Here is a 13,693-nt window from a genome sequence, read left to right on the forward strand (position 1 = left end):
CACAAATTTTCACTTGTCCTAAGCCTATTCGGCACGACATATATATATATATATAGATATATATATATATATATATATATATATATATATATATATATATATATATATATATATATATATATATATTACGACTGTAGTACAGCTTAAGATAATATTAATGCTACTTTCAGTAGTAGGATTAAATAACTTTTTGTCAACTTTGTAATTATTATTTTATTTATTACTGTTCTTTAGTTCACATCACTTACTTTGAGAGAGTCGAGAGTGTTGACGATGAAGTTATAGTTAGTCTCGTACTGGTGACAGATGATGATCCACGACATGGTCACTACTCTGCAATATACATTCAGAAATTAATTCATGATGTATATGTATGTAAATCTATAGTAAAGTGCACCTGAGCGTTAATTCACCTTTCGCATCGTTTTATATATATGGTGTTACACTAACATGCAAATACACACACACACATACACAAAAAAATGGTTCAAGATACATAAAGTCCTACAGAATAAGTGATAAAGAAAAAAATCGGATTTTGCGACTAAGGCTGAAAATAATGAAGATACGCTAATTACCACGGAGAGAAGAGGAAATGTGATAATAATATATAAGGACATTACCCAAATTGAAAGAATAAAGAAAGAATGATTCTGAGCACTTACAAGAGAGTGAAAGAACTTTGCAGATAGCATAGTTATTTTCTACAGAGGTATAGCAATGTTATGGGATACAAGTTGATGAAATCAGTACACAGTAAAAATATATATAAATCAATATTTTTTACATGGCACCGGCCGTCTCCCACCGAGCCAGGAAGACCCAAAAAGAAAAACGAAAGTGAGAGTTAGAGTGAGTGTGTGTGTGTGTGTGTGTGTGTGTGTGTGTGTGTGTGTGTGTGTGTGTGTGTGTGTGTGTGTGTGTGTGTGTGTGTGTGTGTGTCTGTCTCTATCTGTATCCGTCTGTGTCTCTATGTCTGTGTCTGTGCCTATCTGTGTCATAAAAAAGTCAGATTGGTTAGAACATATATGCACACACAATACCAAAACTTGTGATAGACTTCAATGACCGATTCTGTCTTTGTCGGCAAGAAGCGCGTCTGGTCCTGAGCTGGTGGTGTCAGCGCCACAGTCAAATGGAATACCTAATGCAACTCCCACTCCTCGTTTTTTTTTCTCCCATCCTAGACTCCGGCTTTTATTCAATTTACTCATTTTTTCCAGTTTGAATTTTACACCTATTTTTTTTAATTAACATTATTACGCACACGGGCACCATTACGCCAGATGACTGACAGCATACTGTAAGGTAAGATGAAATTAGTATGATAAAATTAAAAACCACGAGTGTTTCCGGGTTTAAGTTAGCACATGGAGGTAAAAATCCTCGACCTAGACTTATGGGGAATCGCTGTTAAAGTGCTCAAGGGACGTATTGCTGCTGTTTCGCCCTGACAGGGACATGTAGAGTATGGGTGCGAATACTTCAATTTCAGATTAAATAAAAATATCTAATATACGGTAATATTCTGTGCATAATAAGCGGATTCGGTCAGTTACGCTCATATACCATAAACAATGAGCTTTCCCAAGAGTTTCTTTTGTTGATTAATATAAACGTCGTGCCGAATAGGTAAAACTGGTCAACTAGCAAGAATTCATTAAAAATTAAATCCTTTCTAAAAATTTCTCTTATTCATTTAAAGATATATTTTTTTAATTTATGTTAATATAAAAATTAATAAGTTTGTACTAAAAGAACCGTAGGAAACTTACCTAACCTTATTATAATAATAGCAATTTAATTTAGCCTAATCCAACTAAATATATTTTATATAAGTTTACAATAAATTAATAATAAATAAGCATAATGAAATATATTTTTTCCGTTAGTTTCAGAATGATTTTTGCGAAATTATTGCATACATAAATTTTCGCTTGCCGTATTCGGTAAGAAGCGCGTTGCAACTTAAGCTAAAATCGCAAGTTTTACATATTCGGCACGCGCCCCAGGTCTGAGGAGCTAGATGATATTTTCGCATTATAATCAGTGACAAACACGTAACAATATGTACTAGACATGTATATCTCACACCTCATGTACTGTATATGCCATCTTTATATCAACAATGTATCTCTTAAATCTTTTGTACCATATTATGTAATAAAATATACCTATTGGTAAAAAAGAATGAAAAGATGAGGTGGTAGGGGAAATGGAATGTTCAAAAGGCTTCAGGAGGAAATCCAAATATTCTTCCTTGAAGCCTTTTTATCCCCTCTGGATGGCTACGCCATCCAGAGGGGAAATGCTTGCTGCATACTTTCCTCCAGCCTCGGAGGAGCTGGAGGAAATTCATGATCTTTGATACATTGTGCCATTGTATTCATGTTTATGTTTTTTTCTGTAAATGTATTTTGTTTATTAATAAATGTTCACATAGAATATAAAATATATAGGGGGTGGTAGGAGAAGAAAATATTCAAACAGCTCCGGGGAGAACCTTGAGTTTTCCCTGAGGTACGTTTATTGTCTTCTCTGAGAATGAGGGTCCCCATTCCAGCTATAGAGGTGGTACTTCCCTATTATATATATTATATATATTATATATATATTATATATATTATATATATATTATATATATTATATATATATATATATATATATATATATATATATATATTTATATATATATATATATATATATATATATATATATATATATATATATATATATATATATATATATATATATATATATATATATATATATATATATATATATGTCGTGCCGAATATGTAAAACTGGTCAATTAGCAAGAACTCATTTGAAATTAACTCCTTTCAAAAATGCTCTCTTATACGTTTAAAGATATATTTTTTCATTAATGTTAATGTAAAAAAAATTTAATTTTGCACCAAAAGAATCTTAGAAAACTTACCTAACCTTATTTTAACAAGAGCAATTTATTTTAGCCTAACCCAACTAAATATATTTTAGATTTGTTTACAATAATTTAATATCAAACAAACACAGTGAAATATATTTTTTTCGTTAGGTTCAGAATGATTTTGGCGAAATTATTGCATACACAAATTTTCGCTTGTCCTATATGGCAAGATGAGCGTTGCTATTTAAGCCAAGATCGCAAGTTCCGCCTATTCGGCACGACACACACACACACTCACACACACACATATATATATATATATATATATATATATATATATATATATATATATATATATATATATATATATATATATATATATATATATATGTATTATACACACAGACACACACTCAAAATAACCCCTATGCAAAAACTAGTGAATTTCCAACCGCATTCGTAATCTCTCACATTATCAAGGAACTGTACAAATAATAGGACAGCAAGTTTATAAGGCTGAGATATCACCTCAGCCTTAAAAACTTAACCAAACACACCTAGCATGGGAAAGGTTTGGATTTATATGGTCTGCGTTTGTCCCAATTTGCCTTTTTTATGAAAGAAATTTGGAAAAATTAAGTACTATTTCCATGATAAAATTTGTGAGTGCCTCATCCAGTTGCCTTCACCCTTCAATGCTGATAAGGTTTTAATACAAGTTCTGAGCAGCTTCAAATTCAGTGCGCTTGAGTACTTTGGAACATTGGTCCCTCTGAGATAACAAGAGAATTCCTCTTCAGTTTACCTTCCAAGCTGACATTAGTGGAAGGTTTGATTATTATTATAATCAAAGAAAGCGCTAAACCGACAAGGGTCATACATTGCTGCGGGGCAGAAAATAGTGCCGGGGCTATTAACAGCTAGGTGGAGAGGCGAGCGGAGGTGAGGGGACAAAAGGGCTGGAAGGGACGCTCAGTGCTGTGTCAAAGTTCGTGTAGTAAAGCAGTTGCTGACAAAAAGTAAAAAAGTGATTGTAAATCAAAGGCAGGGTCGTCTGCAAGAAGGGAAGTTATGGTAAGAGAGTAGGGGGCCGGCGGCGGAGGTAAATCCTGCGACCTCGTTGGTAAACCAGGCAATCCGCAAGAAAGTTAAGAACCGAACTAGGGACCCAACAAACCCACAGAGAGGAATAGGGTGTCGTTCCATGAGATACCCATGGGAAAAGCGAGTATGGCCGATGCGGAGACGGGAGAGTGCAGTCTCCCGAGTACAGCAACGGTGTAAGATGACCACAAACCTAAAAGCGGTTTAATAGAGTGCAGTTTGTTATGGTGCATGTCTGACCATCGGTGTTACCAATGGCCGCGAAGACACGCAGAGATGACTGTAAAATAATTCCTAAATGGAATAACTCCAAAAGAAAACAGAAGATCATGTACCGCTGTCCGCGCAGCAGCATCCGCCTGTTCATTGCCATGCACATCAACGTGTCCAGGGACCCAACAGAAAACGATGTCTTTGTTTTTGCTAGCCACACAGGGCAACCAAGGACCAATGGATGGGGGGAATCAAATTTTTTAATGACTTGTATAGCGCTGAGGGAATCTGAAATGATCACAGACACCGAAGTAAGATGTATGTAATATAGAGAAGTGTTATGAGGATGGCATACAACTTGCAGGTATAAATACTAACCGAGTCTAACAAATGACCTTGGACAACATCGTCAGGGAACACCGCCGTGAACCCAACACCGTCAGAAAATCTAGAACCATCTGTAAAAACAGCGACGACATGAGCATGCGATCGGAAGTGATCAAGAAAAAGGGAGCGACAAGTAGTCGTAAGTAGGGGAGAACAGACACAGACACGAACCGTCGGAACCTCCCAAGGAAGAAGGGAAGTGAGTGAAGACGAAGAGAAAACGGTCGGAATAAGCAGGGGCTCCGAACAAATAATGGGCTTCTACTAACGTTTGAGACCAACCTATACGTAGGAGGAACATGAAGGTCATGAGAGCGGACAAAGTAACGAAGACAGTGAGTATCACGACGATCACCTAAGGCACATTCCCCTCAACATTGAGGCTTTCAACAGAGACAAGACTAAGGTAGAATGCAAACGGAAGAGAGTCCGGCGGTCTGCTTCCCATGAACGATGTGCAGGAATTTTAAGGAGATTCAGCCGACCACGGCAAGCTTCCTTCAAAGAGGAAATGTGAGGTTTCCATGTCAACCGGCGGCGATCGAAGAGAAGGCCAAGAAACTTGACCTTATCATATTCTGGAATAAAATTTAAATCCATGAGACGTGGCCCAATGGGAAACTCGGTCAATCGCAACCTAAAGTAGGCCGCTACCAGGTGGCAGTCAGCGCCTGCGTAAGCTATAGCAAAGTCATCCACATAAAGTATCGACCAAATATGCGATGGAAGAACGGAAGGTAGGTCTTTCATACCCAAGAGAAAAAAGGGTAGTGCTATGGATCTCCCTCGGCCTGAGCAAAGTCTGAGGAAAGCGAGGCGCCATGTAAGAAAGCAGCAAGGAAGGTTGGTAGATCACAGCGGAGCCCTAAGGAGTGGGCCGGGGTTAACATGTTATACCTCCAAGTGGTGTTATATATGCCTTCTAGAGGTCAAAAGAAGACTTCTAGGACAGAGTGTTTATTAGCAAAGGCATTTCGCGCATAAGTATCTAAGTGGAGTAAGGCGTCCAAAGTAGAGCGGCCCTTGCGAAAGCCATATTGGAGAGGAGAAAGACTATAGTGAGTCACCAAATACCATATCAGACGTCTATTCACCAATCGTTCCATCACCTTGCAGACTACACTGGCCAGAGCAATGGGACGATAGCGAGAGGTATCAATCCCCGAGGTGCCTGGTTTGCGAAATGGTATTACAGTGGCAGATTTCCATTGTTGAGGGAGAACCCCTCGCGTCCAAATAAGAGTGAAAAGACGCAAAAGGACTGTAAAGGCTGTAGAATGCAGATACTGTAGCATACGGATATGAATATCATCAGGTCCAGTTGCCGATGACTGGGACCACTAGACCACTTTGCGGGACCACTTTACGGACCTCTAGGCGATGGCCCACGATATAAACGGAGGACAGGAGCTCACGGCAGTCAACGGTTAAGCACGTAATGTTACTGTGAAAGCGCCTCTGCCCACGATCAGGCAGGACATAGGTATCTACTGTGAGAATTGGTAGGTCCTGAAGGGCTAATTGCTACAAAATATTATTACCACATGACAGAAAATCACACTGTACAGTGACATGCGGTAAAACCACCATACCACTGCTAGAATTAAGAGTAGCGTGGTTGTGAACTGTGATCGGAATTTTATCAATGGAAGTAAGATAGTTAAGATCATGAGCTTGTTTTGCATTCTGAATTGTAACGATGTGCGCACCACTTCGAAAAGCGTGAAAGGATATATTCTGGCCAACGTGTCATAAAAGAGCTTTACAAATATTATGGTCTGAAAGATAATCAGTTGGAGATGTATGTTGTAGGGAAAAGAATTTAGTCCACTGCATACTTGTAATCATGGAACGTAAAGGAAGTGGGTATTGTGTAGGTCGTTTCTGGGTGGAATGTGCAGACATTGAAGAACCGTCGTCAGCAAATGGTCTGGAACGTTTAGGTGTATTTCCCCAGGTGGCCCGACCTGATGTAGGTGGGTGATCTAAAAACCGTCGCACCGTATTTGGGGAAGCCGGACGCATAGTTAAAGGCGTGCAAGAGGCCGAGGCGCTAGAAGAAATGGGCAGAGCCGCAGCACCTAGAGCATGTGACGAAGCATCATCAGCAGAAGGTACAGGGGTATGGGAAATGTCTGGAGAATGGTCCAATGAAGAAGCCGGGTCAGAACAGGATGCGGCAAGAAAAAGGGGCCTGGGAGGAGGAGGGTTATTATGGAACGAAGACTCCATTATGATGGTACTTCTTTCTTATCATTATTTTAAAGATAAAAAACGAAAGAAAAACAAAAAATGAGTGACAGCGGAGGGACAGTCACGAACAGTGTAGATGCAGCGTGGAACCCGTGCCAGTCCCTACCCTTCACGCCAGTAAACCAGCGCTCCAGGACAGCAACCTCACATCTACTGACCCACCTTGGTGGACAAAAGAGAGGGCGGTCAGAAACCCACCACCTCCCAGAATCGACAGGTAGCCTCTGGAGACACACCCGTCACGTGCAGGACACCCAGCCCACCTCTCAGAAATCCAGGAAGGGAGCAGGGCGCCCCCAGACAAACCAGATTCCACGGCAAACTACACCACACCCGAGGAACCTCATGAAGTGGGATGAACCCCTGCCAACTTCCCCCTACTTAGAAACCGTAATGCCAGAGGGGAGGACCCCAGAGGCTACAAACAGAGCGGGAAAGAGAGAGGGTTGGGAGGGGAGAGGAAAGGGAAAAAAAGGGGGAATGGGGAGGATGGGATAGGGAAGGGAGGATTGGGGGATTGGGGGTAATTAGGTTCGGTCTGAGGAAGGAGACCAAAGGGTCTAGTTCCTTAGACCAAGAGTCTCTTCGCCACGTCAAGGAGCCCCTCTTGAAGAGGTGGAAGGTTTGAATTGGTTTAGGGAGGTATGTCCTATTTTTTTTTTTTTTAAATTAGGATAATTTCCCCATGATAAATTCTTAATACCAAGTTTGGTTACCTTCAAATTTTCAACGTAAATATTTAAGAATACATCCAAAAGACTTTTAAACCGAGAAAATTGCAAATAATTTTTTATTCATTTAATAGGAAAATAACACAGTTCAGTCTCACTTGCAAAATCTTGTCATTTATACATAAAAGCAAAACAAAATAAAAAAAATGGCGCACGAATTGTCCAATTACCTTGTTATTGACAGGAAACTTTTTTCTGATAAAATTCATAATTTCCGATAACTCGACTTACAGAAATAGCAGAAATAAAATTTAAAAACCAAACTATTCCCAGAATTTTGCATCTTTTTTTTAAATAAAAAAAAAATCACATTCTTAAAAATTATGTTATGGTTTCACCCCGGAAGAAATACCCACTCAGCTGCATTAGGAACTTATGCCGCACTCTGCACTAATTTAATTGCATGCATTGACAAACAGAGGGCTGGGGAAATGAAAACAACACCCGTAGGATGTCGTACAGTGCCTGAGGGATGAGAGATTTTCAGATTTGATCTTAGAATGGGGAGGTCATCTCCAATTTATGGAATTATATACCCTACATTAGCTCAAAGGACCCCACCTGGAGGCCGTTTCAAGTGTCAACGCGGCCCAGTCTTTAACCAGATGTCCAAATGGATCAGAGCCTGATCAACCAGTCTGTTACTGCTGGCCGCACGCAATCCAACGTACGAACTACAGCCCGGCTGATCTGGCATTGACTTTAGGCTTATGTGAAGTCTCCTCTTGAAGGCAACCAGAGGTCTATTGGTAATTTCTGTTATGCATAGGAGGAGGCTGTTGAACAGTCTTGGGCCCCAGAAACTATGTGTGTTTCCCTTCATGATAGATTTTGCTACCTTCATTATACATTGCATTATCATATTAAAAATAGTCAATTACAATATATCCAAGGGGAAGGTAGCCCTAAATTGTTGCATCAAAAACTTCTCAGCAGAATCAAGGCACCTTCTAGTAGGATATTGCTTCCTACAATGTGCTTAAATAATGTGTGAACAAGAAAACTGGAACAAACAGGGCACCTAAGTAAAGGAGTTGCCAAGAGTGCCTCACTATGGCACCTTCTGAATCCTCCTGCTAATAGAGGAAAGTGAGTTAGCTCTAACTTTCTTGTCGCTGTCAGGTCAAATAGAGTTACGAATGTAGTTAATTATGGTGCGTGGGGACACAACGAATGGAAGTGTGTGTGTGTGTGTCCGCGCGCACGTGCGTGCCTGTGCGCGCATGCGCGTGTATGCGTGTGTGCGCGCGCGCATGTGTCATATCTACCGTACTGAAGAATAGTGGAGCTGTGACTTAAATACACCACTCAACGTTTGATCAGACACACATTGTAATCTCTAACTCGGATCATCGATCCTCAGTGCACAGAGACAAAACTGAATAGTCGTGGTAGTCGTGCAAGAAGGAAAGGTCCCTGCGAGAAATCGAGAGAACGTGAACTACAGAACGTGCAGAAGATTCTATAAGCACATTGTCTGAAACAACACAATGTCCAGGGACCCAGCTAAAAATATGTCTTTTACTTTGCTTTAGAGGTGACACAGATATCATTGAATTATTTGGACGAGATGAGTTACAAGCTCTTCGGAGCTTGTAACTCATTGTGAGACTCAAAAGGAAGAACTCTTGATAAATGTTGCAACAAGTGCGTATAACTCTACCGTAAATATACTTGCTATATCCGATAAGTGCCCTTACAGCATGCTCTCCGGAAAATCTGCCGCCTATCCTACACAATCTGAGGATTTACAACCATTAATGCCCATCGACTGCAGTTGAAAATGATCAAGGAAGAAGGAGCGCACGTCCATAGTCAAGATATGCTATTTTGGAAAGTGACCGAAGGAGGAACATACTCTAATTTTTGATACCTCCCACTGTGGGAATGGAATAGAAATTAACAGGTTAAATAGCTAAGATGAGGGGGCGGTAGTGAGTGAGTGGAAAAACATTTAGAAGCTGACGGTGAAGTAAAATGGATTTAATACAAAAGGGCGACAGTTGAAAAAATCAGCTTTAAAAACGTGTCCTGTTGACTCACGAAATCGTAATGACACGATTGCAAACAAACCATAAAACGGGCGGGGATAGAACCCGCGATCAGAGAGTCTCAAAACTCCAGACCGTCGCGTTAGCCACTGGACCAGCTAGCCACAATAAGATTCGTCCAACTAGGTATATTTCTACACCATAGGAAGGTTAGCATAGGCACCACTGTGACCACAAATGCAAGTTTTTATAGACGAATCTCCAGCTAGTGTGGCCGTGACGAACTCTAGCTCAAGTCTCCTCAAGGCCGTTAACATTACTCACGAAACTTGCATTTGTGGTCACAGTGGTGTCTATGCTAACCTTCATATGGTGTAGAAATATACCTAATTGGACGAATCTTATTGTGGCTAGCTGGTCCAGTTACTAACGCGTCGGTCTGGAGTTTTGAGACTCTCTGACCGCGGGTTCTATCCCGCCCGTGGTATGGTCAGTCCTGTTCCTAGTGGTCATGAAGATCCGGAAAGTGAACAAATATGGGAGACAATAAGAATCTCAGCTCTACAATAGGTTTTTGACTGGGGATGAACGAAAGACAATGACACACGGATGCAGTCTCCTGTTCAATAGAAGTTCCATTAATTTACAAATAGATCTAGTAACAGCTTTGGGTCTATAGAGGGAAGAATCACGGCCCAACATATCTGATTTTCGGAAAAGAAGAACCACAGCAGACTTCCACTGCAGAGGTAAAAGGGTTGCACACGAAATATTTCTAGAGAGAGATAACAGGTTTTGTGCGGAAGGGTGTAAATATTGAAACAAAAATATGCATATTTTCGGAGCCCAGCTGTCGTAGGTTGACATTCTGACAATGCTGACCCAAGTTCATGAATGGTAAACAAAACAGTATCTAGTTCATCGATATACGAGGTGATGCCTATGGAAATAGATCCTCGGAAGGATTCAGAATGAAGGAAGGCAGGAGACTGGTGTTGCCCATGGAAAACCAGAGTAAAGTGACATGCTGTTCCACTAATTCCATCATTAAAGTCAAGGACTTGAGATGATTTTAATAATTTTCCATAGTGCGCTTATAAAAGTGATGACATTCAGAGTTGAAACATAAGAACGCTTGGCAGGTTGCTTAACACGGCGGGAATGGGCTCTCCCTAGTTTGAAATGCAGACAGCGGGTAGCAGTACGATTGTACCGATAACTGCCCAACGCGGCGGCATATGTAAGTTGGATGGCACTAGCACAATTTACATACCACCAGCCTACACATTTATAAAAATATTTACCTGAGACTCATGTGATGCCAAGTCCAGCAGCCAAGAGAAGTGATTTAATAAAAAAAATGTAATAGATCATTAATAAAGGAGGAAGAAAGGAAAAGAGATGTAGCTGTAAAATATACGTCCATTTTTACAGGTTGAAAATGCTACCCGGAGCGGCGATGAGGATGGGTACAGGGTAATGGGCAAGTGGTGGCTGTCATGGAGGTCATTCACCTCTGCCCAATCAAAATCCAGTGTTACAGAAGTTGAATAAATCGACAAATCAATAAATGAAGTAGTGTAAGTTGAAAGGTCCATAGGGGTCTTATTGGGGTCAGGTTTCGGTATTTAGGATATATAAAAATAGAGAGATACGAAAAAACTACGATAGTTCACTATGAGTGACGATGAAACAAATCCCAAAGAAAAATGAAGGAAATTAATATCTTCTTAAATAAAAAAAAGGCACAATACCGTGACTGGAACGATACACAAATAACACGCACATAAAAGAGAGAGAAGCTTACGACGATGTTTCGGTCCGATTTGGACCATTTACAAAGTCACAAAAAAATTGTAGTTCAGCTAAAGATGAAATTAGGAACTGTGTGGTATATGGAGATAAGGTTTGAGAAGGAGAACGATTCAAAGAACATAGTATTGTAGGCCATTTATCTTAGTAATAATACAAGTGTCTTTTAGCCTGAGGAGCTCACCTGAGCGCTGGCAGACAGGTGATGATGTCTGCACCTTCAGGGACATCATAGGTGAATACTCTCTTCATATTTCTGTACAAGCTGAAGCACAGAAACTCCCTCCACTGTTCTGCAAACACAAACACGTCGGTTCCATTGCATTTAGTCTCATTCCAGAAACTTTCAACTTCCATCAACCATGCAATATATGTATATTTGCTTGCTTCACTTAAATATTTACATTTGTTTACAACCCACTGGACCATTTCGGATATTTATTTTACAGTATTGCTGTAATATACTGTACATCCTGTATTCCTGATAAATGCACTGTTACGTTCCTGCTGCGTATATAAATGCTGTATGCCTGCCACTAACAATAAAATATTCCTACTATATATGTATTCATGTATTCCTTTCTGTATACCAGTATTCCAACTAACATTCCATTATTCCTGCTACCAACATTCCATTATTCCTGCTACCAACATTCCATTATTCCTGCTACCAACATTCCATTATTCCTGCTACCAACATTCCATTATTCCTGCTACCAACATTTCATTATTCCTGCTACCAACATTTCATTATTCCTGCTACCAACATTCCAGTATTCCAAGTACCAACATTCCATTATTCCAGCTACCAACATTCCAGTATTCCAGCTACTAACATTCCAGTATTCCTACTACCAACATTCCAGTATTCCTACTACCAACTTTCCAGTATTCCTACTACCAACTTTCCAGAATTCCAAGTACCAACATTCCAGTATTCCAGCTACCAACATTCCTGATCTTAATATTAGCATTCTGAAGATTTACTGGTAATTTACAATGTGTTTACCTCCACTTGTGTCACTATACATTTCCCCTGTAAAACAAAAATAATTACATTAACATTCCACATATTTCAGAGGCTCACCACCTCGTTAAACAAAATTGTTATTCTGATCGAACTTTTATGAAATCCAGGTGGGAAACCCCAAGGCATCAGAGAAAAATGTAGAAGCATGTTAGGTCTGGTTTACAAGTCCTGCTGACAAGTTTAGTTAAGAGAGTTTGTAGAGTTTGTAGAAATTATTAATAAATTAGTTATACGTCTTATACGTTGCTGGTGTAGTTATACGTGTTATACATTGTTAGTATGTTTATACGTGTTATATATTGATGCTATAGTTATACATGTTAATTCCTTTGTGCTATTTGTATTGCCCTCTTCTTATTTCCTTCATTTATTCTCTCTCGCTTTCGCTCTCTCTCTCTCTCTCTCTCTCTCTCTCTCTCTCTCTCTCTCTCCCTCTCTCTCTCTCTCTCTCTTCCTTCGTCCTAACTCCTTCCGCCCCACTATCCTCAAGTCTTACCCCCCACCGTTCATCTACCCTCACTGTGTACTTCCTCCCTCCATCCTACCTCCCTCCATCCTACCTCCCTCCATCCTACCTCCCTCCATCCTACCTCCCTCCATCCTACCTCCCTCCATCCTACCTCCCTCCATCCTACCTCCCTCCCATCCTACCTCCCTCCATCTTCCCTCCCTCCATCCTACCTCCCTCCATCCTACCTCCCTCCATCCTACCTCCCTCCATCCTACCTCCCTCCATCCTACCTCCCTCCCATCTTCCCTCCCTATTATAGTACTAATAACCCGCACTGACTGATGACTCCGCTATAATCTTGTTAAATATTTAATGCACTCTGTGCCCTGAAAACATAAAGAAAATGTGGCTACAATATATTTATAACGTTGATGAAAACTAATTACTTATAATTTCTATATCAGCTAATTACATATTTCTGGTAATTTTTTATAAAAAAGGTTAATTTATATATGTCAGGAACAAAGTTTAAATATTATTTTTCATAAATGATTTAAACATTATGTGACTGCTAATAATGTTTTTTTTAAGATAAAAATTTACTTATTTTATTTATTAAAGTTTGAAATATTTTGTCGAAATATTATGGGGCTAAGATATTAATTATATGGAGACGAATAAGTTTTTACCTTCACGGGCACACACACACACACACACACACACACACACACACACACACACACACACACACACACACACACACACACACACACACACACACACACACACACACACACACACACACACACACAAACACACACACACACACA

General features: G+C 39.9%; 1 protein-coding gene across 1 annotated transcript in view; it reads right to left on the bottom strand.

Moving 5' to 3' along the window:
• Positions 1-13,693, bottom strand: part of LOC128694743 (nose resistant to fluoxetine protein 6) — a gene marked incomplete in the record, with an annotated part of 85,087 nt that overhangs the window by 40,107 nt on the left and 31,287 nt on the right. Inside the window, 2 exon segments of the mRNA XM_070095972.1 lie at positions 249-333; positions 11,567-11,675. Coding sequence (XP_069952073.1) covers positions 249-333; positions 11,567-11,675 — 194 coding nt within the window.

The sequence above is a fragment of the Cherax quadricarinatus genome, chromosome 51 (genome assembly GCF_038502225.1).
Source record: "Cherax quadricarinatus isolate ZL_2023a chromosome 51, ASM3850222v1, whole genome shotgun sequence".
Classification (NCBI taxonomy): Eukaryota; Metazoa; Arthropoda; class Malacostraca; order Decapoda; family Parastacidae; genus Cherax; species Cherax quadricarinatus.